Source organism: Argiope bruennichi, chromosome 7 (assembly GCF_947563725.1).
Source record: "Argiope bruennichi chromosome 7, qqArgBrue1.1, whole genome shotgun sequence".
Classification (NCBI taxonomy): domain Eukaryota; kingdom Metazoa; phylum Arthropoda; class Arachnida; order Araneae; family Araneidae; genus Argiope; species Argiope bruennichi.
In genome coordinates, this window is record NC_079157.1 from 48,881,708 (window position 1) to 48,908,506 (window position 26,799).

The 26,799-nt window shown below is 30.8% G+C and overlaps 1 protein-coding gene across 1 annotated transcript in view; it reads right to left on the minus strand.

Annotated features, from left to right (window-relative positions):
* Positions 1 to 26,799, minus strand: part of LOC129976177 (fibulin-1-like) — a 49,224-nt gene that overhangs the window by 18,493 nt on the left and 3,932 nt on the right. Inside the window, exons 2-4 of the mRNA XM_056089612.1 lie at positions 5,131 to 5,256; positions 2,077 to 2,193; positions 1,083 to 1,307 (exon numbers count right to left, since the gene is read on the minus strand). Coding sequence (XP_055945587.1) covers positions 1,083 to 1,307; positions 2,077 to 2,193; positions 5,131 to 5,256 — 468 coding nt within the window. The remainder of the gene's footprint in view (positions 1 to 1,082; positions 1,308 to 2,076; positions 2,194 to 5,130; positions 5,257 to 26,799) is intronic.

Here is a 26,799-nt window from a genome sequence, read left to right on the forward strand (position 1 = left end):
TATTTGGTTTGCGAGACGTTTACATACGTTACGATAATCTACAACTATGTCCCTAGAGAATACAATGCCTATAAACGACAAACAAATCAAAATCTTGATAAGATTAATTTGACTGTGAAAGATTTCGCCCATTATTTTTAGTTTGATGTATTATGTTCTAAGAAAAACTGGTGTACTTCTCTTTTAATTTAAAACATTGTGTCTAAAAAGAAAATATTGCCAATAAACAACAGTCAGATCCAAATTTTGAATATATTGGATTTCGCTGTAAAAAATTTTTTATCCGTTATTTTTAATTTGGGGCATTATTTCTCAAAAGAAAGCAGTATACTTCTTTTCAGTTATGTACAATATGTTCTCTTAAAAAATATTAGCTATGAATAACAGCCATATTCAAATCTTGACAATCTTAGAATTTATCCCTTACTTTTTTTTTTGGCACTCTTTACTAAAGAGAATACACTGCACTTCCATTAATTTGGTATACCGTATCAAATTAATTAGGTATTTCATTAATAAGATATACTGTACCAAATTAATTAGGTATTCCATTAATAAGGTATACTGTACCAAATTAATTCGGTATTCGATTAATAAGGTATACTGTACCAAATTGATTAGGTATTCCATTAATAAGGTATACTGTACCAAATTAATTAGGTATTCCATTAATAAGGTATACTGTACCAAATTAATTAGGTATTCCATTGATAAGGTATACTGTACCAAATTAATTAGGTATTCCATTAATAAGGTATACTGTACTGTATGCTTTTAGTTTGATATATTATGTCCCAAGTGAATATAATGCCTTTCTGTTAGTTTGACATGCTGTATCCAAAGGGAATACAGGGTCCATAAACAGCAATTATATTTTAATCTTTATACTATTGGACTTGGTTGTGAAATATTTCTAAATATTATTTTAAATTTGACGCAATATGTGAAAAGAGAATGCAGTCCCCTTTCTTGACAATTTACATCCCAAAAGAAAACGGTGGCGCTTAACAACAATTAGATCCAAACCCTATTTGCGAAATTCTGCTTTGAAACCTAATTTTTCAAGATACTCGATAGCTTACGTTTGCATATACTTGCGTCGTAATCGTAGAAAAGGGAGGAATTCTTGCAACTACAGATGGAAGTTTGCTGATTCCGGTTGTAGAGACAGTCCACTTCAAGCCTGTTAACACATTTCGTGCAGACGAGTTCTTCGCAAAGATACCCTTTAGTGTCATATGGGCAATAGCATGTCTTAAAACGGCATTCACCTCCATTTTGGCAAGGTAGCTCATCACTGCATTGAGCTAGAAAAGAGGAGGAATATTTTGATTTTACTTATTATGATATTTTTCTGAAAATGAGACTAGTGTTATTAGTAAATATACATATAAAAGAAAAACAATGATGCTAATCTGTTAAAAATTATTATTTTTTAATATTATTATTATAATATTAAATATTATTACTTAATATTAAATTATTATTTTTAGGAAAAAAATAATAATTTTTCCTCTAACTTACGGCCGGTACGGTACAACTGTTGTACCAGATTTTTTTACCTTTTCTTACGGCTTGGTACAACTGCTGAACCAGAAACGAGTTTGAATTTTGTTCCCCAACTTGAACTTTCCAGTTGAACCCTAATTGCCTCGTAAAATTCCTTCCCTTTTGTGTCGGACGCCTTAATATAGAATTCATTAGGAAGATTCTGACTGCATGTATATTATGAAAGTATTTTGTTCGATAACTTGGAATTCTCTGTAATTAAAGATAAAGTCAAAAGAAATTTAGTAAAAATTTTCAACTTTATATACCTTCGAAATATGTTTTATTATAAAATACATATAAAAAATATGACCCCGAAAAGGATTTGATGCATTTGCTATTAATGTATTAAATTTTATTACAGAATAAGCTATGAAATGAATTCTTATAATTTCATAATAAGTAACGAAACTGTGATTAAAATTTCAGAACAGTAGGTGAGGAATTTTTAAAAAGCCAGGAAAGCAACCGTTATATTCTTAATAAATTTAATATTTTCTTGCTTATGCAAGTTACAGACGATCTTACCTTTGCAAACGCCGATAAAATCAACGTAGCCTTTCGGACAAATGCAGGTCTTTCTCCAAACGTTGTCATAGAAACCCTGCTTGAATGTGCAGTTAAACTCTTTCCCACAGTCGCAATCTGAATGAAAAGAAAACAAATATATAAAAAATATATATAATAAAAAAAATTGAAATCTGCTATCACAAATTTCAAGTTATCACGTGAGAACATTATTTTTGAAGTCACGTGGTATCAATCTGACAGAAAAACATCATGTTCTCACGTGTCTTATATTTCACAATCACGAACATTTTGAAAAGCGATAGTTTTTGACCATCTCAACATCAATCGAGTTCTAAAAATTTTTTTTTCTTGAGGCTAGAATTTTTTTTCTTTGAAAAACCAGTTTGAACTGGTTTTAAACAATCACGTGGCTTCAGATTACGCATGCGTTGATATTTAGAAAACGATAGCTTTATTTCATCACAAAATCGTCCGAGCTCCAAAACTTTATCTCCAGACCAAATTTTTTTTTGTGTGTGAGAATCCGGTTTAAATTGATTTGTAATGATCATACAGCTATTGTATTATGCAATCGTCAACTTTTAGAAAAGTGATTGGGGTTTTTTTTTCCCATCTCAAAAATCGCTCTACCTTCAAAGCTTTTTTTTATCACTTTCTAAAAACTCAAAAAGTCATGAATCTCCAAATTTCTGCCCCTGCATTTTGTGACTTCAGAAACCCTAAACCAAAACAACATCATGTTCTCACATGATAAAAAAATATCGCGTTTCTGCTTGAAAGAAATATCATATCAATATAAATGCAAAAATTATTAAAATCATTACAATTGTTTCACCTAAAATTTATTTTCTAATTTGGCTTATTTGATGCAGTCTCTGATTTCTTGGCTATATATTCCATTTATTTTATTTATTAAATGGAGTATTCTTTACAACTCAGTGAGTTCTTTTAAAAATAGAGTAGATATTCTGAACGCTCCAAGACTTTTCGTCTTTGATGCGGAATAATGCTTTTTTCTTTAAATAGATTTTTGTGCAGCCTCTAAGTCATAAAACAAAGCTTTTCAAGCTACAACGCCCTCAGCTCCGCTGTATGAATAATCTGAACGTGGTAGCAGCTTCTTCGATTGGTAAAATAAAGAATACTAAATAGTACACTATGAAATACCAAACACCCCCAACATAATTTCTGTATACCAACTGTCCCAAAAATGAAAGATTTGAAATATTTTGAAAATAAATAAACAACAACAAAAAAAAACCTCGAAAAAATCAATAAACACACACACACACACAAAATAAATTCGGGATGCGATAGAAATGTATCGTTTCACGACTTACGCTTGGTGTAAAGGCAATTTACTCCTACCAAATTGCACATTTAGTCAACATTGCCACCGACGGCTGATGCTGCGGCCGATTTGCAAGAGGTGTAATTGAAACGAAGTCAGGTTCACAACGGTCACTCTGTACCTCATTTATCAGACTCTGCCACGTTGTTGTGGCAAATAGAGGTTATATTGAAAACATCGTTGCTTAATTTTTTAACAGTCCTAGCACTATTACCGGTTTTTATTTTTCCTATTTTGCAGCGCCATTAGGCGGTGGCAATGGTCAATTTGCCATTTGGTGGAAAACAATTCCTTGATTTTCTAAACGTAAGACCACAAACGATGCATTTCCATCGCATTCCAATTTTTATCGATTTTCGAATACCCTTGTCGTTTTCGAAACATCCGGTATATATATTTGTGCAAGTTGGTGGTGGCTCCATCATGGTGTGGACTGTTTTTATATGAAATATATTGGGTCCTCTGGGCTAACTGAAACTATTATTTGACTGGAAATGGTTATGGTCAACTATTTGGAGACCACTTGCACTCATTCATGAATTTCATGTATCCAAACAACGATGGAATTTTTATAGATGGAATGCTCCATGTCGTTGGGCCACATATACTCACAATTGGTTTGAAGAACATTTTGGGCAATTTCAGTGAGTGATTTGAATTACCTAGATCGCCTGACATGAATCCCATTACACATTTATGGGACATAATTGAGAGGTCAGTTCATGCATTAAATCTTGCACTGGCAACATTTTTGCAACTGTGGACTTATATAGAGGCAGAAATTTTCTTTAAAGGCTCAATATTTCTGCAGGAGACTTCCAACGTCTTACTGAGTTGAAGACACATCGAATTGTTGCACTTATCCTTTAAAAGGAGATTCTATATGTTATTATTTCATAACTTTTGTCACCTCAATGTAATATGAGTTTTCACTAAGGGTTTTCATAGAGACATGGTACTAGCGTTTTGCTCTTCATCTTATTTAATCTCAAAAAGTAGCATCATGTCTCTATGTAAGACTTGTAACAGGAGCATCTATGTCTCCATTGCCCTTTTTCACTAAGCGCAGTACCTAAACGTTCAAAGTCAACCGATAGAAAATGCCGCACTTTCCCTTGAGAATGGATCCTTCAGTCATGTTCTTGATTGGAAGTACTGAAGCAGATATTCCTAACCTATTATATGCCTATTCCTTGGAATTCTCAAATGAATGGTTGAAAATGGTCGGAAACATAAAATATCGATATATTAAATAATGCAGAAAAGCAATGAACTAGTCTAAACGCTGGTTCAATTTTGCGGCATTTTGTTGTTGTTTGTTTCATAGAAAAAAAAAACTACCGGCCTCTACATACAGCATCCAAGGATCTCCATTATCGCACATAAAATAGAACTTCATATCACATTTATTTTAAGGAAATCCTGAGATATAATACGGCAGCCAAGACCACAGAACCGATTTCGATAATTTAGATTTCATATGAAAGCATAAACCTCTAGAAATGTCATCAAAGGTCGCCTGTCCATCTCCACCCTCAATTGATTTCGGAATGCATTGCTCATTTGGAGGTAAAAAAATACATGAGGGTCCATCCCAATATAAGATAACATAAATTACTAAGTGATGTTTCATTTATTGTTTGCTAATTCAGTTCTTTTTTAATTTTAGTACAGCGAAATATGTAAAAGCATATGATTACATTTGCATTCGCCATCCTTTTCTGCAAACCCTGGACTGCAGACGCACACTTTCTTCTGGTCCAAACATGGTACAGACTTCTCAACATCACATACTCGCATGCACCTGCCATTCTTGCATTTGCATTCTATAAAAAAAAATAGAAATATATATCAGTTTTTTTTTTTTTTTTACATTCTGCCGAAAAATTAATCATTTAGAATTAGCAAGGGGTTCAGTAGCTTCGGATTAATAAAAAATAGTTTTTCCATTTTTTTGCTCCCCCTGCTTTCTTTCAAAATATTAACTAATTTTTTTCTTTCTTATATACGAGATGTCCCCTCTAGAACAAATGCCAATTTTTAATTTCCGATATGCAAATTTTTCTCAATGAGGAAAGTTTTATGTGCCATAAATTCTTAAATCTTGTCCGATTCAACAAATGCAATGCTAAAAACTTACTAAGTATAAATTTTTATACAATCCCCTGAAATTTTGTCATATTTAATAAAATGATCATATTTAATAAATGATCTTGAATCTTTAATATTTTAAACCCCGAAAAAGTTTTAGATTTTTTTTTTTTGCAATTAAAGCTGACCAAGTTATTTTACATTGAATTTCATTGTCAGACCAATCAACAGGATTCTGGAATAGGTGACAGCCATTGACTGGCGAATTTTCTCGGTAAATTGGCTAATATCAAAGTTTTCTCTTTTTAAATATTTTTTAATATTCAAACTTTAACCAAATCTATTCTAATTCATTGTTTTTAAAAGATTGATATTTAACCCTTGAACTAGTTAAATATCAATAATTTTTCCAGTTTGTTTTGTTTCACTTTACTATATTTATTGTTTCAATATTGTTTGCTATCGTGTCCATATAATTTCTAGTAAAAAGAGTCTTTAAAAAATGCAATTTTTTAAAATTTGGATAATTTTGAGATTTTACTTGTTACCTGCTGACTAGTTTAGTTTGTGTTAATTTGCTTTATGTGTCTAAGTACATAACTTACTTTCTTTCATTTATATTTTACTGCTTACTTTCATTTACGATATTTTTTAAATGTTTGCTAATTTAATTTTATAATGTCTCAAAGATTGATTTTTATTCGGCAGATATTTTTTCTTTTGAGTTATTTTCGATATAGTCCATTATCTTTCTGTTTTAGTGTTACTTGATAGTGTATTGATTTAAAATCTTATTTTGTATTTGAGAATTTAACTTCTCTTCCTTAAAAGACAAAACCTTATACCATCTATGTATGCTAAGTAAACTTCGGCAGATAATTATTGCAGACATAATTAATAAAAGCAATGGGTTATGACTATTATATATATTTTTCAGTTTAAACAATTTTGTTAATAATTAGGCTGTTTTGATTTCAATTATTTTAAGTTTATATTTGAAATACATCACTTCTTATCAGAAGGGTGAAAACAATGTCTTTCACAAGATCAGTATCTTCTGTCATGCACAACTTTTCTCCACAAAGTATTGTCTACGATTCACCTTCGTCATTAGTTTCTGCTATGAATTTCTGGTCTTACATTATTACTTGATACGGGTTATCAGTGATTAGAAGTACTAAATAATTTTCAAAAAAAAGCTGAGAAAATAAAAATATTGAGAAAAATATCAAAGAAAAACAATGAACATCTAAAAAATTTTTTCGATAATAGTATATAATACACTAGTGAAAAGTTATATGAAACACTCACGGTGTTATATTTCTGTCTCTTCTGAGTACCTGGGTTTGAAGATGGTATAAATGAAATCAAGACTTTAGATTTAGTTCTTACATTTTATGAAGATGAACCAATTGATAGTCATATTATCTCAACATCTTCTATCTATTCTATCTAAGAATTATGTATGGATCACATATACCTTCAAATTCAATTCAGAATTAAATTTAATATTACTTTAATTACCTTATAATAGATTACTATCACGTACAGAAGAAATTTCAAACGTAAAATTTTACATAGAAATATAAGAGCGGTAATAGAATTAAACTTCAAATGTCATTAGGCCAGTTCTTTCCCCTCTTGAGTTGTTTGTTCCCATGCACACAAAAAAGACAGATAGGCCTTCTTAACCTTAACAAGAGCGGAAAGATTTTGTGTAAACTTTGATTAGACTTGATTTTGTGTAAATTCTAAATAAAATTTTAATTTGTGTTTTGAAATAATTATCGTGTTCACTGACTGACCGAGGGACGTAAGCCCAAAAATGTCTTTGCCCAAGTGAGAAATGTCGAAAATAGGAAGATTTCGTCAGAATTTTGAGCTCGAATATTTTTAGATTATAATAATTTCTGTGAGTGCACTTCATATGCAAAAAATTAAAAATGCTTCAGTGATTATGTAACTAACCACTTTCAAAGATTTTTCAATGATAGTTAAATATTGTCTACTAATTAATGAACCAGGATTATTGTGCGCAAAAAAAGTTTATCAAAACGCTTTATGTATACAACGGTTTTAATAGATACACCACTATAATATTTCTATTTCACATATAATAGTCATCTTATTTTGAAAACTTTCCGTTTGTTTTTATGTTCTAGTACATGAAAGACTGGTGGACCAACGTTATGAGAAACAAGATGTCCAAGGTTAAAATTAGAAATCTTGTGCGGTTCCTACAGGAGAACGAGGAATTGATTTCTCCAGACCCAAGCCCAGTATAAATTTTCGTTTCATTTCTCAACAAAGCTCTTCTCCGGAATATATTACCTTCAATAGATTTCATCTACTCATACTCCCCACCGAACACCTCCCTCATCATTATAATATTGTATATAGTTACTTTTTATGTGTATTGATGATATTTTATGTCTTTTTATGTGTATATTGATATTTTATGTCTATTTTTGTGTATATTGATTTTTTTTGTCTTTTCATGTGTATTTCTTTTATCTTAATAAATACTCCCACGTATATCCTTTCAACCGACAGGGTATCCTAGAGATTCCAAGTTCGGGGACATTCTGTGGCGAAAGAAAGAAGTACATGAAAGATGCAAAGAGAACAAATTTTTATTGCCCAAAAATTCAAACACGACATTTTGACGAACCTGCACGTTTCAAACTTCTCTCAGGCTGAAATGCATATTTTTGGAATTATATCTGTCTTTGAACACAGTTACTCTAAAACGCTTCAAACTGCACACATAAATTTTGAATATAGTTTCTACAGTAAGTTTTGAATAAAATCCATTCAGAAGAAGTTTGTCCGGACATGAGTAAACACGAACTAAAAAGCAAAGAGAGCTTGTTGCATAAAATTTGATGTACAGATTTAACAATTAAAGATATGCATCAAATTTCGGACCATATCCGTCAAGAGATTGACTGTCTGTCGGTCTGCTCTTTCATAAGCCTCCACACGATAATTCTGAAATTAAATGATAAAAAGAAATATATGAAATTTAATATATAATTTTGGGGCTAAAATTTCATTTCTGTATCGAATTTTGGTTTCGGTCAGTCGGATAAAAAATTTTCCAAAAAGTGCATTCATTTTTAAAGTATTTGTGTGTTTACATCCTAGCGATTAATCGCCAAAGATTTCTCTCTAATAGGCTCTTTTGAAACCTATGTTATGCGATTAATTAAGTACATTTATTAGAGAGTATGCTAAAAGGTTCCGAGAAGACTACATCTGCTGGTTTTATTATGCTATAAACTGCCCCAGTTTATTCTTTCATTTCACCCAAATCATAAGTTTTATTTCGTAACAGGAAATTTTTGAATTTAAATTGTTACATGAACTTGGATGCAGAACTGAAACATGTTCATAAAATTATGACAAAAAAATAAGCATTCAGCACAGCAGAATTTTAGAATTAACGAAAGTATTTCAAAACTTCAAAAAAATTTTCTAACATGCAGATTCTATGGAATTTCGAGGCAAAATAATAAGAAAAAAAAGCGAAAATTTAAAAGCAAATAATTTAGTTTATATATATAATTATGACACATGAAAAAGTGGTAATATTTAGAAATGAATATACCATAAATAATTTTATCATTGCTTGCTTTTGAAGTTAAATCCAATCTGTAATTTTTGCGATCTTAATGAACATTACGCTTTTAAAACTTACTCATTACGGAAAAAAAATTCAAATCTTCATATATTGGTTATTAATAACAGAAGAAGAATCGAGAATAAAATATTTGCAGCAACAATAACAACGATCTGAACTTAATTACATTAATTAAAATTCTTTTAAATATATGCAAAAATATTTTTAAAATTTATTAAAATTTGAAAAAAAAAACCCCACCGGGTGTAGTCACTCCAAAACTTTCCCGTATACTCTCTAATAAAGATGCTATTCCAAAGAACACCTCGCAAGACATTGAGATAAAGAAGTTACAAAATATTAACATTTGGCGTAGTATTTTTACTGAATCAATCGTTTCATACTTGGCGAAATATTTGGCGATTAATATCTGGCATGGAGTTAATAGCATCCAAAAATCGAATTTGTGTTTTAGACATATTTTTCTCAACCGACTAAAATAAAAATTTGTATACAGCACACACCGAATCGTCACAAAACCACATCCAAATTCGATATATTTAAGCCACTGCGTTTTTTAAATACCGGGTTTATTTGAATCTGAAAATACAAACCGACCGACAGACAACTCTTTGTTGGATATGGCCAAAATTTGATGTGCGTCTACATTTTAGATGTTAAATCTGTGAGAAACGAATACAAATTTCGCAATTTGTAATGGCTCAAATTTACTATTATTAATTGCACACAGTTATGACATCTCGCTCAAATTCTCTTTTGATTTACAGATAAGAGAAATCACTGCCTTCTTGCTTACCTTGTTTAACCCTTCAAAGGGCCCTTTTTTCTAGTTATATTATGTTAAAATATTTTGAGGCTTGAAATCAGAATAAGAAAAGGGATTCATTTAGCTTATTAGATAAATTTAATTTGATTAATTATTTAATTTGGTTAATTAATAATTAAGTAACAAATCAAGACGCATCATTTTGTCTGAGATCAAAAACTGAAGCATCTAAGTTTCTGACTTACTAAAAAAATTTGTCAGAACTTATGCCAATTTAAATTCATACAAATATTGATAAATTTGGTGAGAAGCATACTTCCCACGGTCCCTAGAAAGAGTTAAGCTGATTTAAATGCATACAGACCATATCCTTAGAGGCTTTAACCAACACTGACATATTTATTTTAGAGTATTATTAATCCGGAAAATTCACAGTGCTCTCTGGGAAAGGGTTTTAAGGCAGTTATCAAAACTAAAGGTACCCAACTAAGAATTAAGGGGCATTGTCAGATTGTTTGCATTTAACACTTTTTTTCTATGCGTTTCATTTTTATTTTTATATTTTATGTCGTAATGGAATTCTCTACATAAAAGTTACTTCAGTAATATCTTGAATAATTATATTTTCTACCATATATAATTTTATGGTATTACTTTAAAAAAATTTAGCGTTCTGAACCCTCAAACATTAAAAAATAATTTTTTTCCTAAAGGTTTCCACAATTTTGGCCACCTCTGTAGATTAAAACTATCTGTTCTGAGAAAGGATTAATGCTTGGTGCGAAGGCTAATCTATAATATTAATTCGAATTTAAAAAAAATTAACAAGTATTTCCAATTTTAACGAGAAAATAAATAAATGAATTTAAAAACTGTCATTTATTTTTCTGTTACCACTTTTTCATTCGTCTTATTTAATTTATATTACTTGAAATTACTATCGTGGAACCGCGAATGCTTTTCCAATATAGCAGTCTATTAGGACCGGAGACCTAGATCTCTGATTAAATGATAAAAAAAAAATAAAGGATGCTTTTGGTTCTCAAAGAACGGTTTCCATTTAACAATATCGAGATAATAGATTATTTTCATTGGTCATGTAAGTTCCTAAAAAATCAAACCAAACCTTTTCCAAAACATTTGTTTATTTATTATCGTTAGATGTTATTAGTCATTTATTATTACCAATAATTGCAGTTAGTGTCTATAAAAACCAGGTAATGGAAAAAGTGTTTAAATAATCGTACCATTTGATATCTTAACGCAAATAAAAGTGATTGTGACTATATAGGTTCATATGCATGTTTCATACAACTTCCCAAATAACTAGAACGAATTCAGCATAATTAAGAATACTTTGAATTTATTTACGATTAATTTTTTAAAAATTTCATATTGGTTTTAATATATGAATTTTAGTGTTGATTAGATTGGTTTTAAAATAATGATACTTGTGCCAATTGCTCAAATTGAAATGAAGACCTGGAATGTAAAGTTTTCACGAGCAAATGAAATGTTCTTTATTGCTGAAAAACAAAAATACATAAGAAGAGATGTTGCCAGAACACATTATCAAAATTTTAAAAGAAAAGGAGAAAATTTTAAAATAGACGTTTAACAACTTATATGAGAAACGACCAGATATTTGGCGTTTTTTTTAAATTTTATTAATGAGAAATTAGCTGTTTAATTAATTGTTTCAAAAATGTTTCGTTAAAGCCTTTCTTATATTTCAGCATTTTCTGAACAATATTTGTAGTACTAATGTAACAAATATTAATAACGTTGAATAAAATTAGTTATTGTCAGTTTTTAAAAATTCTCTAGTTCAATTGAATATTCTCATTTTTTATTATAAAATTTTTAAAACTTTAAAGGGAATTTACACATTACAAAATCTTATAAAAAAATAAAGTTACGTTACAAAATCTTATATAAAAATAGATTATTCGCGTATGGAAGGATTTTCATCCTGAGCAATTCTAAGTATATCAACTAATTATTAATAATAACCGATTAAGCACATTCACCTTAATATATATGGGATATTCTATTAATAGATAGATAAACTAAGAAGGCTGTTAGTAAGTATCAAGAGAAATAAGAATTGCAATGGAATGTAGAGCCATAAACCACATTGAGAGGGTGAAAATCGTGAAAAATTCAAGTAGGATCTTGAGTCCAGAAGGGATTATCAATACACATAATACACACATGTGGGCAATCAATAATCCTAATGCCAGCATGTAATGGGAATCTCAACGGAGTTTAAATGTTAATGTGTTGGCAGGAATCCTTGGTGATTTCCTGTCGTCCTCGAAGTATATGCTGCCCAACTTTGGGATGGGGTAATGTATCTTGTTTTTCAGCAACACATCCTTCTGGAATCAACTTAAAGTGTCAATAGTGATGCACCGAGACATATGATTCATGCCCCGTAGTGTCCCTGTAATTTTGTCTTGGGGGGGGGGGAGGGGTCATAGTCATCTCGATGCTACACACTCAAGGTAGTGATCCATGCCGGCTTCCTGGCATAGGGGTAACGCGTTTTCCCCGTGATCTGGGCGTCCTGGTTTCGAGTCCCGGTTTGGGTATGGTTGTTCTTCCATTGTTCTATCTGTGAGAGGTGTGAATGTGCCCTCCTGTAAAAAGGGGTTGTGCAAGCGAATGAGTGATGCGAGAGTAGCTAAGTCGTACTCTTGGCCCTAGTTGGAGCTACTAAAAAACAAGAGATGGTCCCCCACCGGCTTAAATCGCTGTCTTCCTAACAGCGGGCTTGCTCATGGCAAATGTCATAAGAAACAACAACAAACAGTGATCCATTGTTCACTGGTTCATAAAAGTGTGGTTTTTTTCTATGGAATCATATTACATCACTATACAGCACCAATGGGCGCATTGGAGGATCTTGCAATGCATATTGTCATTACGCCAGTCACTTAGTTTCACAGTGCAAATTGTCGTCACTCGTGAATCTGCGCCAAACATCAAAAATATACCTGGTATCTTCGAACATGTTCGTCGTTTGTAGATAATGCAATGATGCAACACAATAATTTTACCACTTACAACAATACTTTTTAATAATTAATCAGATAAATCTTTTTAGCTGTTATTATGATTTTTATTGTTCATGTGAGACTTCGAAACTTTCGAACGTTTTCCAATATTTTCGTAATCTCGAGGGGATTTTCAACAACAAGATCTGATGTCATTTTTTTTCCTTCTTGGTTTCTTTTAGCAATCATCCTAATATATCAATGCATTAATTGAACACACAGTATATCAATTAGTTTTTATCGACTTTAAATGGCTGAAATATAGGTTGGTACGGCGCGAAAATCACTTCAGAGAAATAGACGGGTAATCTAGATGAAAAGGGGATGAATATATAGAAAAGTATCATATTTTTATTTCCCTGCAACTCCCTTGTGATTGAAGAGAAAATGATTATTCAAACCAGGCGAGTTTTCGCTTCATCATCATGCACAACTTTTGTACTGAAAGAGTTTCTACAGCTGCAGTAATTCCGAAGTTAGAGGCTGAAAACTGTTTGTCAGCCACCTGAAATTTCGACTGCTTTCTAACTTAACTTACGGTAACTTGCTGGAATGTGCTTATTCTTTGATACTTTTCTTTTGACTTTCTTCCTAATTGTCCTAAATCTTATGAAATTTTTAGAGAATTTTTTATATCCTCTCTAGATCTATTTTTTTTATCCTCTCTAAATCTTCAGAAATTTTGGGAGGATTTTTATTATATTTTCAGTCAAATGAATCGACCTTTGCTCACTTATTTTCATTACAGGAATTGAAGAATGGAGAAAGATACTTGTTTTTCAAAAATCTCATTGACATGACTTTCGATTTTTGAATATATGTAGGTGAATTAAAAAAGTAAGTTACACTTGAGTAAAAATGAAAATGAAGAAAAAGAGAAATATAAAAGAGGATTCTATTTTCTGAATTATTTTTCAAAGTATTCTCCAAAAGAATTGAAGCATTAATTCTACCTTTATTGAAGTTTTCCCAGTAAAAGAAGCCCAGCTTTTCCCAATCTTTAAGTATAGTTAATTTTACTTCGTTTTGAAGTTGTTAATCGAAAAGGTCAATCTTAATTTGTTCAAACGAATAGCAATCGCCCAAAGCTAAAATCAAAATTCTAACTGATGCATCAAAACTTCTCATGTAAATTTCTTTAACAAAGTTTGCTTCATGTGAAATCTGACTTATCTGTCATGCAGCGGTATTATACCATTGCTTAATTTGTCACTTCGACACTCTTTGATAGCCATACTTAAATTTGACAATCAATTACTGTTACATGCACTCAGTTTTATAGGCAATGAATTTAGCATTCAAAATACATTGACAGATAGAAATGACAATGGTCTTGACTTTTCCACTGATTGGAAGATTTCGGGTTTCTTTTTTCTTTTTAACAAAGATTTAGTGTAGTCATACCATTGTTGTATATTTCATTATTGAAGTAAAAGGGTCAAATAGCGATTCATCTCCAGTAATTATGTGATGTTGGAATTTGTTTCCTTTTGCGTCCTTCAACCATTGCAAAAGATTGAAACATTATTACCAACATTATTCATTGTGTGTGGCCATCACTTGTTGGGGCACCCATCTAGCATGCAACTTTCAATATTGTGAATATTCGGGAATATAAGAAATCACACTTCCAAATGAAATGTCCAACCCCGATGCATTACAAGTAATAAAATTATTCCAAAACAAATGTTAGCAATCTATTTGGGAAAAGCTATCTGCGAATAAACTATTTCAAATACAGCCAAAGGTTTCAAAAATAAAACTCTAACCAGAAAGAAAGATGTCATTATCACAAGACTTTGAATAGATCACACCTATTTACCCCCAAAACATTTTTTGGACTCTGATCATGCACCACTTTGTAATAAATGCAATTGTGTACAAAGATTAAGCATATTCCATGTGTATGCCAAAATTTTAGTATTCAACGTCAAGTTCATTTCGGTGTTACTGTTTATAGCTTAAATTACATTTTAGGTAATAGCCCTCATTCAAATATTTTTGCTTTTTAAAAAGATGTGTCCGATACTAAAAATTTCATAAACCATCACTCTTTTTGAATAACTATCTCAGCAACGGTAAAATATTTCGTGCTGACAGAGGCAGCGGATCGCTTGTGTGAACATTGCCATTGATATCCATTAGTAATTCTCATATAATCAGAATACGTTACTGGATAATAACTAACATATTTGCTTGCAAACTGAAACAACTAATTAAAATCCAAATATTATAACACTTAAATTATATTGGCCTCTCTATGGGGAAATCATGCACACTATGACACGTATACGTGTACATCGTCTGCGGAAATTACCGCGGATCACTGCTAACTGGTGAAAGCAATCTGAAAAAGGGATCAAAATCCAGCGAGAGTGAAAGCATCCAACAGGAAGCAGAAACTTCTTCAATTGTAAACGCCCACCACTGGAAGCCTGAAGGAGTTTACAATGCTGGTGTCATTCAGATTCGAATTGCTTGTTCCAAAACCATTACAAATGCGCTGAACATTTGAAGCGGAAGTCATAGTTCAAGAGACAATTCCAAATTCTCCGAAATGTGTCAACTGGGACTTGAGCCACCAACCATTTCATAATTCATACATACCCCCCCCCCCATTAGTCCGTTAAAAAAACAAAATTAAGTATTGCCTTCATAAAATTAAAACGAACAAGAGTTTTATGCACAGTTGCAATCTCGTTCTATTACGTAGAGACAAAAAAAAAAAAATCCTTATTTTAACACACAAGTCAACTTAGTTCAAATTTTAAGATGAAGTATGTCTGTTAATTTTTGTGGTATATTAAACAAACTTTTGTGGTTTATTCCTTAGGTTTTGTAAACTTATTTATTAAATATAACTTAATGGATTTAGAGATCATATAAAAAGTTTCATTTTGTAATTTTTATAAGAAATTTTTACATCCAAAAATATCATAACATGAATGCAACTCATTTTATTTATTTGTAATTGGAGTACTTGTCTACGACGGACAGTTGAAAAAAAAAAGATCGAATAGAAAATTATATATTGCATCTTGCATAAATGAAACGAGGCTGGAAATGATGTATAGTCGTAATATGTATTAAGTTAAGCTCATCATTTTAAAGTTAATAATTAATACTAAAAGATTTGTTCATCTCTTCTTGGCAAAACGGGAAAATGTAAGCGTTATTTAATCTTTTTTGCTTTCCATTATTTTTTATCGCTATAAAGTATACTTATTATCATTGTATACCGTTGCATATTCATAAAATGCGACACCATTTTATTTTATGAGTACATAAAAAAGTGACGAATTTTATGCGCTGATAAATGTAAATAAGTTTTTTTCCCCAAGCTTTTCCGCCAACTTAACGCTCAATATAAATGATTGTGAAAATTTTCAAAATAAGAAAACACATATTCAGAATATTTATATGTTACAAGCTTAAAACACAAATCGCTCTAAATTTTCATTCATTTATTTTACATATCTTTAATTTTCATTATTGGTACTTTTCAAGTAGTTAAACTATTGATCTATCACATAGTTTGGAGTTCCAAATATGATTAGAAATTTGAAATATATTAGATCACTCAATAGATGGCGCTGGGAGACTACAATTATTATTTACCTTTAATACGCTAACTTTGTGTTTTTAAAAGCGGGAATCACAATCGATAGCTTAAAATTTCCTTGCCTGCTGTTGGTATATTCTTTCCTTTTAGTTTCTCTTTAATGGTTTAAATATTATGGTATTTTTATTGTTATTTTGTTACTGTATTTTTACTTATTAGTTGTTATTTTCTTCTAATTTGTAGTTTTGTATTGTCCTTTCTGTTAAAATGGTATATCTTTTGAGTCTAATTTCAAGGGATTTTCGGGTCACGAGGAATCCTAATTAGACTTTCTTGTCTGCATTTCCTCACAGAAAAAAACCCTTTTTTTTGAATCCCTGCCTGAAGATGACCCTTGAAAAGTCTTCAGGCTGGATTCTTTTTTTTTAATTTGATTTATTTGATTAACTTGATTTTAATACTTTTGTCTCAATTCATCTGTGTTTTAGAAGTAGCTGCATTTGCGCTCTCTAAATACTATGAAGTTTTTCCTGTTCCTTTTTTGGTTTTAGTTTGAATAAGAAATAATTTTCAGTTGCGATTCCGAAACTATTTCGTTTCGTTTTCAAAATATTTCTCTCTCTCTCTCTCTCTCACACACACACACACACACACACACACACACACACACACACACACACACACACACATATATATATATATATATATATATATATATATAATATTAATTTTATATTTTATTAATTTTTAAAAAATATCCATGTGTTCATTGCAGTAGTCAAATAAAGGGGAAAATAATAATAAAAATCACAATTCATATTTTAGTATAATTTAGCCTAAAGTATCAAAATTGATAAAAAAAAAAAGTAGCAAGATTTTCTTGAAGCAAAACATGCCCTTGCTAAAAATCATTATACTGTAGTAAAAATAAGATACTCACCTATCTCAAAAGTAATTTTACTTTTCGGAAAAATGAAATGCGTCAAAGACTTATTCCGCTAAACTTTTTCTAAAAATATGTCACTTACAATACTGCAGAAAAACAAAATATCATAGTATTTGAACAATTTGAAAAGCTTGCGATTATTTTGTTTTTTAAACTTTTGTTCAAAAGAACATTATACAATGGTAACAAACATACAGCCAAATATTAAAAGCAAAATGATTGCAAATATACAATTCGATGTATATTGCGATCAAATTTGAAACTTATGGCATTTAAAGGTTTAGAGTCAAAAATTTCTTATTAGAACTCTTTTTTTTATAAAACACAAGAAAATGAATTCTATTTAATTAGGATAGCATAAAATAGCATTTATCAATGTTTTATATTAATTGGCATTAATAAATAGGAATTAAAATTCCTAAGAATACATATAAAAATCATAAGAAATCATAAGAATCAGAATCATAAGAATATAAGAATGCATCTAATGTAGCTTAACAGAATCAATATAATTGCATCTAAAAGTTTGAGAATGGATACAATTTTAATTTTTCCATTCATTGTTAGAAGTTTAAAATACTTTTTTAAAAAGTGAAAGAACAGCGTTTAAATTCGTAACAAAATTATTTTGCAAATCGCAGTTTTTGATTTTTTTTAAGGTCAAATAATAAATAATTTAAAAATCATCTTTAATATCTTCTTTTTCCTATAAGAAGGAGATATTTATATTATTTATTTTTTCAAACAATTTTATTTGAAATATTTTGTATTTTTTACAATAAAATATTCTCGTTTTCTTATAAGAAATCTTTTACAAAATCTTACCTTCAAAAATTTTTTATCTTGACATTCAGATAGATTGAAATTTATACTTTTAAATTTTATTTCAACTGTTCAACTGTTAATTCTTATTTGTTCTCGCGTCCAAAGAATTAATATTACATGTGTTATCATATAATATTTTGATTACTAATATAATTTGATTTAAAATTACATGCAATATTAAAATAGTTAAAATAACAGTAAATTAATGTTTTGAAATTTGAGATTCTTGTAAGAAATCTTGAACACAAAACAAACAAGAATAAACCCTAAGTAAATAGAAATGTCTCTTTTTCTAATAACAAAATATGGAATTCGCTATGCATTAATCAAAATTTGCTTTCATGCTATGCATTAATTATTAAATTAACCGAAGTAATTTGGTCAAAACCTTTTTAAAATTAATTAATTATAATTTTACAAAGAATATTTATCAAGATATAAAATATCCATTCCAGTGTTATGTTCCTTAAGTAACATTATAAGAGCTCACGAATAAAAATTCCAATTGACCACAAAAATATAAACTCGCAGACAGCTTTAACAGTAGAAATTATTAATAAAATATGTTGGTACTGGAAAGCAATTTTTGCTTTGATTTGATATATTTTGCCGTTACCAAAATGCACAAAAAATATCCAATACACAAAATTCCTTCCTGTCACAAACTCCTCCTATCTTTGACTTTGGAATCCGACAGCAGCGTTGCTGTATTCCAGTCAGTTGATACCGAGACCTCTTACTAAAACACTAGCACATGGTCTTCGGGTTAGATTATAAACTGAAGTTTAAGATGCCTTTAATTCTAAGTGTTATTTATGTTTTTTTATGTGCGTGAAGTGTGAATAAATGCTTCGCCTCAACGAATGTGGATTATTTGTGCAAAAGTGATATTATTATTCATCTAAAGTGGCGGTCCTGGAATATAAGGTAAGTCTAACTACCTTATTTTAACTAGATTTTTTCTTCATTTTTGGCTGATAAAATTATACTTCCATTGTTGTAGGTAGCTTTAGATTAGGAAATTCGCCCCTATTTACATAGCTTTAATGACAATACAAAAAAAAACTGAATTTGATGGAAAAACCTCTTAGAGGAATAAATATTGCATACCCTTATAAATAACCTGGTCCAACAATTTATATTCAAATTTAGGTGTATTGTTGTTTAAAAATTTTAATTTCTAATTTTGAAAAACTGTAAAAAACTTTTTAGCTAAAGTAACTCTTTAGTGAAATCGTATTAACACCTCTTTTAGTAAAAAATAAGATAAAAGTAACTTTTAAATGAAAATATGCAAAATATTTTTATAAATGTAAGAAAAAAAAATATATCGATTATTTTTTATCAATATATGAATAAAAGTTCATAATTTTATTTTCATATTAGAGCATTAAAATTTTGATAGATCATAATTTTGAAATTAATAAGTTTAGTCTAATAAAATTTGATTCTGGGAATAACTTTTGGCGTATTTTTGAGATTTGTTGGAAAATAAGAGGTGTTGTTATTGAAATTTTCTATTTGCGTTGTATTTTAATGCATAGATGGCCCCTTAAAAGTTTTAACTCAAAAATCTTCAAAAAAAAATTATTTTTGAAGGGCACTTTCTTGTGATTTATGATGAACTATGCTAGAATAAAGATGATCGGCTCCTTTTTGGCGGTTGTACTTCTTAAAAGAGTGGCAAGATTTTGAAATAATTTATTAAATAACACGTAAAAAGAGACGGTACTTTAAAATGGAGACATTTTCATTTCACCACTTTAATTTTAGAGTTAAATAATTTATAACATTTCCTGATAAGCTCTGGTTTTTGATTTAATGGCAGAAGATGAGTGAGTATCTAGGTCGAGAGTATTGATCTGTGAAGAAATGAGAAGAAAAACTTTTTCGATTTTTTTCTTTGAGGTTTTTATTTTTTCAGAAGCAGCTTTAATTGTGGGAGAAAACGATTTCTATTGTGGATATAATATTGTTGTGAATTCTCGCTTAATTAGTTCAGTTATTCTCGCTTTAATTTTGGGACATACATTTACATAAGGACATACATTACATTTTACATCTCATAATATATTCACTGCAATACCTGTTTGGAGATTATGCCATTCTACGCACTAAAGTATGGCAAAGATATTTCTCTTGTGGTTTGCATGAGACCTTGGTGTTTGATGAAAAACGACATATAGACGTAAATCAATTGGTTTTTTTAAAATTTAACATTGGCTTACAAAAAAAAAGGCTTACTTATTCAATTTCACGTCTGAATTAAGTAGAGCTGGTGAAGGTCGTATATTTATTGAAACTAATTAAGTGCTAAAATGAATGCAATTAAAGTATGAGAGTAATTAAAAATCGTATGTGTTGAAAAAAACATAAAAAGTAATTTGTAAATTCTTAAAAAAAAGTTTTCAGAAAACCTTTTTTATTTAATATGTGAAGATATTAAATCGTAAAAGGATTTAATTGCATAAGTATTGAAAGCCACTGTAACCAAACAATTAGTAACCTTTTTCAATAAAATCAGCAAGAACCATTGAGAGATGGGGATTAACACAAAGATCTCTAAATATATCCTACTCACCCTGAATTGGTGATAGGGTTAGTGGTATTAGAGGCCATAGTTTCTTATTGGCATCTCTAAATGACACCAGACTGCAAATCTTACGTTTATGTAAAAAAAAGCCAACTATCCAATCACAGATTATATCATAATGGGCTTTATTAGTATTTTGAAATAGCGCTGTATGTTCAAGGTACTCAAGGTGATACAACGGGAGAAGACGTGCAGCCACTTGTAACACTTTTTTCGCGATAAGGATCTTTATATATTTTTTCACAGCACCTTTGAAAACAGCCTTTATAAAGCTTAGATATAAATACTAATGTGCAGGAAGTTCGAAGCAGAGGTATATATTCAAAAGACACTACGGAACTCTCTGCATTGTGGCACCGAAAATTCACACTGTCGATACATTATGATAAGCAATCTAAATTCTTTAATCTTCCCATTTATTAGTTTTTAAGACAGGCCAAAATTCCTTAAACCATCATTTGTCAGCAGTTGTAGAGGCTTGCTCAAATCACCCTGCATTTTAAAGATACGAAATCCTGCATCTTGCCAACCTCTTTCAAACTCATTAAATGTATATACAGTACACTCCCGAGTATCCGGCCCAATGTAGCGGAAGGGCAGGCCGAATAACAAAAAAGCCGGATAGGCTGCAGTTTTATGAGCTCATTTCTTTGTCCATCAATACCAGAAGATAAAGTTTTTGTACCAAAACTTATTGTAACCATATGTGTTTTCTCACTTCTTATTTACTAAGCTCTCCATATATCTGAAGCCACGTAGAATGTGAACGCAACTTCAACTAACTGGTGCAACACACCACTTTTCAAATTCTGCTCAATTTTTTTTCAATGTACTTTTCCCAACTCCTAACTGTGAAGTTATATTTTTTGCTGTTACACCAGAGTCTAATCATTGTATAGAAGTAATTTCTCCTCCATAACACTACAGCTTCTCGTTTATCACCTATTCTGAAATCTTCATACACCAAGAACAATTTAAGTATACTGTACGTACTGGCCAGTTAAAATCATAAACAGCTGCAACAATTGAGGTCCCTTACACACTGACGAAACAATGAACAACGAGCAGAACGCTGGTCTTTTCCTGACACAACTTGTATTTTCACAAAACACTTAGGAGGATCGTAGCAGACGCCCACCTCCAGTACCTTGGCAATATTGCTAATACATAGCCTTGCCTCCCACATTTAATTACGATAAAAGAATGTCGAATAGTCTCCAAACGGGTACTCGGGAGTGTTATGTAATCATCCTATAAGCTTAGTGGCATAAGCATATATTTACATAATATTAAAATATTTGTTTTAGAATATTACCACTTCATATTGCCAGCTACAGCTCTGGGGCAATTCAAAAGGAATTCACTTCAACACGTTAATAATTGCCACGCTCAGATTTTAATCACTGCTTCAGAAGAGGTCCGTCGTATGCATAACCTTTAGGTTGCCTTTTTGGGGCCGTAATTTTAAATTCCGTCAATATAAAATACCTGATGATTATAAAAGAAAAAGTACATTCTCTGTTTTTAATTTCTCGTACATTAATTATAATGGTCAGAAAATTTGATCTCGAGATGTTGCTGGATCTCTATATTCCAGCAGTCTCTGAGTCTGAAAAATATATTTTTGGAATCCTCCATGTAGGTTCGTGTGTCTTTGAATATGATAGTTCAAAAATTCTACAAACTACATGTATGAAATTTGGAATATAGTCTTAAAACTAAAATTGTTCTTTGTTTTAATTTTGGGACGAAATTCCTCTGCAGAAAGTTTGCATGTTTGTTGCCCGTGCCCTTTAAAACACGATAACTCAGAAAACAGAAATAGCTAGAACAGATGGAATTCATCAAGGAATTAATTTTATAATTATAATTTTACATTCGTTGTATATTAAATTCAAATTGTGTATCAAGTCTGTAAAAGGGTTGGCTGTTTTTATATTTCTTGTTATGTTCTAACGCTGTAACTAGAAAATGCAACAACACAAATAGTGTATTTTAATATTTTCTCCAATATTTTTTTGTATCAAATTTTGGATTGAATTGAAATGTGATCCAAAACTCATATTCTGTTCCCCTCACTGTTTTGAGAAGTTCATAACACTGAATATTATCTTTGTATACAAGAAGATGGTGAAGTGAACACTGTCACTAAGAGCTTTCAACATTCACTTTTTGAGGCATAATTTAAGACAATTGTTATGAAAAGTATACAATGCCAATTTCAAAGATATATTTAAGAAAATAATTAGGGTATTTTTTGACGAAATTGAAAGCATTTCCAATTAATTTTAAAGAGAAAATTTAAAAGAAAGAATATTTAAGAATTTTCATGTATTTTCGCATTACCACTTTAACAATCGATATTACCAATTTATAATACTTGAAAGAGGGTAGCGAGTTCTTGAATACTATTCCATATGAGCATAAGTTTCATGAACAGAGAGTCTGATCTCTGATAGAATTCGAAAAATAGGAATATTATTGAATGGCTATCCTGACAATATTTCGAAGAAATTTAAGGAAAATTTTCAGTAATCATGGGGTGGCTCATTGAACTCCAAACCAAGCTACGTTGAAATATCTACGAATATTCAGTATGATTAATCGTTTATAATTAATGATACCCGGTAAAAGTATTTAAAAATATGTCACATTGACCTGTTATCATTAAATAGCCGCCTTTGGTGACAGTTTGTTCGCCAAGATTATTGGAATTTTAGGCTGTTAATAATTAATATGGGATGGTGTTCTTTAAAAAACATTTCACCTTGTAATTTTATACGACTAAAATACATGAATTTGATTAAAGTACTTAACTGCAAATTACAAAGTGTATAATATTACGGTACGACCGGAGTTTTACCCCCTGCTTGGCACAATTTTCAAAAACCGCCAACTCGCCAACAACGGTCTTGCGCCGTGTTTTGCGAAATGTTCAAAAGCGAGGGAGCAGATATCCAATCATAGTGCATAATAAAGGCGAAAAATAATAGGTTTGCCAGTCTGGAGGTTACCAGCTTTGGCGCGTTATCGTAACTTGGCAAAGAAGAGAGTTAAACTCCGGTTCGCCAAATATTACGAAATAAAAGCGGAAGTGAAAATCCTATTGCGTATTGAATGCTTGGTGAAAGCACGTGCTTGAATGTTTTGATGGAGAACTTGAATTTCATCCTAGCATTTAAAAGCATTGTTTCAGATAGTAGATAAAATTAAATTAAAAATATTATTACAGTTAAATGAAAAATTGGACGGATATAAAATTTATATCATTAAAAAAAATCATTCTTTTAGTCTTAAGATAATATTGTTGTGTTCGTGCATCAACAAAAATAAAATGCAGACAACGTATTATAAAACTAAATATTACATATAGATAATATTATCAAATTTACATCAGCTTATTTTCATTCAACATTCTAGCATCGTTTTTTAAACAACAACAAGTTCCAAAAGTATCACTGTTGCCAATCTGAATTTTACAACTATTTACAAAATAAAATTTATAATTATTAAAATAATCGTTAGCTACTTTTAAATAAAATATTTATGATTTATGCCGCAACATATACTCCCCTACCAGTAACGAACGTTACGTTAGAAAGTAGGAAGTAAATATTTTAGTAGTAGCATAAAGGAGGAAAAAAAGTCAACATTTAAATTTTGAATCTCAATGGCGTCTTAATGATTCTACCAGTTCGAGATTGTCTTAAGGCTGGTTTAAGATCAGGTTGAGATACAGTTTCCTTGGTTTGAATCTTAGCTGGTTGGGACGCAGGTGTAATCTTCACACAAGTTGGAGTTGCAAGCTTCTCTTCAGGATTTTCTTGTGGTAGTAGATACACTGGCTTTAATCTGTCTATAGTTACATTCACTTCTTTATTCTTTATCCTCAGAGTAAAATATTTTGGTGTACGGTTGATAACAAAATATGGACCTTCATAAGGGGGTTCGAGTGGCTTTCGTACTATATCAATGCGAAGGAAAACGTGCGAAGTTGATTCTAAATCTTTGTGCACAAATATTTTTGGATGACTTTTTTGTTGAGTTTCTTTTGGTCTCATCAATTCCATAACATTTTGTAAATCATTTACAAATGTTCCTGGTGACATATGTGGTATATTTGCATCAAAGAATTCTCCAGGAAGTTTGATATTCTCTCCATACACCATTTCTGCTATTGTATAATTAGTATCGTCGTGGATTGCAGTTCGTAAACCCAAAAGTACTGTTGGTAATGTTTCACTCCAAGATACATTATTGTGGGCTTTTAAAGCAGCCTTTATCGATCTATGTAGTCTTTCTACCTTTCCGTTACCCTGCGGGTGATAGGCTGTAGTATGTGAAAGCTTAATGCCGCAGATTCTTGACAGATTTTGAAATATCTCGGATGAAAATTGGGTTCCACGATCAGTAATAAGCTTCCAAGGTACTCCAAATCTTGCTATCCAGTTGTTATAAAAAGCTTTTGATATTGTTTCCGCAGAGATGTTTTCCAGCGGAATAGCTTCCATCCAATTCGTGTATCTATCTATACATGTTAGACAGTAGGTGTTACCATTTGAAGGTGGTAGTGGACCTACAATATCGATATGTATTTCTCGAAATCTTCCTGATGGGTTTTGAAATTCACCCAATACTGATTTTGTATGGCGGGTTATTTTAGACTTTTGGCATGGAATACACGACTTCGCCCATTGCTGGACATCTTTCTTAATATTTGGCCATATAAATTTTGAAGAAATTAATTTTACTGTTGATTTAATTCCCGGATGGGACAATCCGTGAAATTGATGAAATATCTTCATGCGAAAATGTTTTGGTATATAAGGTCTAATATGCTGTGTTGAAGTATCACACCATAGATATTTTCCAGATGGAAGGGGATATTTTTTAAAGGACAAACTTGTAGATTTTTGACAGGTTCGAAATTCATCATCTTGTACTTGTTCCTTGGCAATTAGTTCATAATCTATTAAGGCAATTTCCTCAATTCTTAATAAAGTATCCGCTACCACGTTACTTTCTCCTGTAATGTATTTAATTTCTGTTGTGAATTCTGAAATATATTGAAGTTGTCTAATATGGCGTGAAGATGCTTTATCGGATTTTTGCAAAAATGCGTAGATTAATGGCTTGTGGTCAGTATACACTGTGAATTTTCTTCCTTCTAGAATATGTTTGAAATATTTAATGGATAAATAAATTCCGAGAAGTTCCCGATCGTATGCACTGTAATTTTGTTGTGCGTGGTTAAGCTTCTTGGAAAAAAATCCAATTGGTTTCCATCTACCATTTTCAAGTTGTTGTAGAACTGCACCCACTGCTGTATTGGAAGCATCTGTGCACAATAAAAGAGGTAATTCAGGATTTGGGTGAGATAGCACAGCAACATTTGCCAAATCTTTTTTACATTTTTCAAACTGCTCAATGGCTTCCTTGTTCCAAGTTATTTTCAGATTATCTTTTTTCTTTGCTCCTTTTAAGTATTCGTGTAAAATGGCTTGAGTACTAGCGGCGTTCTTCAAAAAACGACGGTAGAAATTAACCATTCCAAGGAAAGTCCGTAGTTGATGAATAGTTTCTGGCAGTTTAATATTGAGAATTGCTTTAACTTTTTCAGGAAGAGGTTTTGATCCTTCACTTGTAATTAAAAATCCTAAAAATTCCAGTTCTTTAACTCCAAAAATAGATTTAGAAATATTAAGTCTTAATCCATATTTTTGCAATCTATCAAAAACTAATTTTAAGTGTTTTACGTGTTCTTCTTCTGTAGTCGACGCAATTAAAACATCGTCTAAATATGGGAAAACAAAATTTAGTCCTCTAAATACCTCATTGATAAATCTTTGAAAGGTGGAAGGAGCATTACGCAAACCAAAACTCA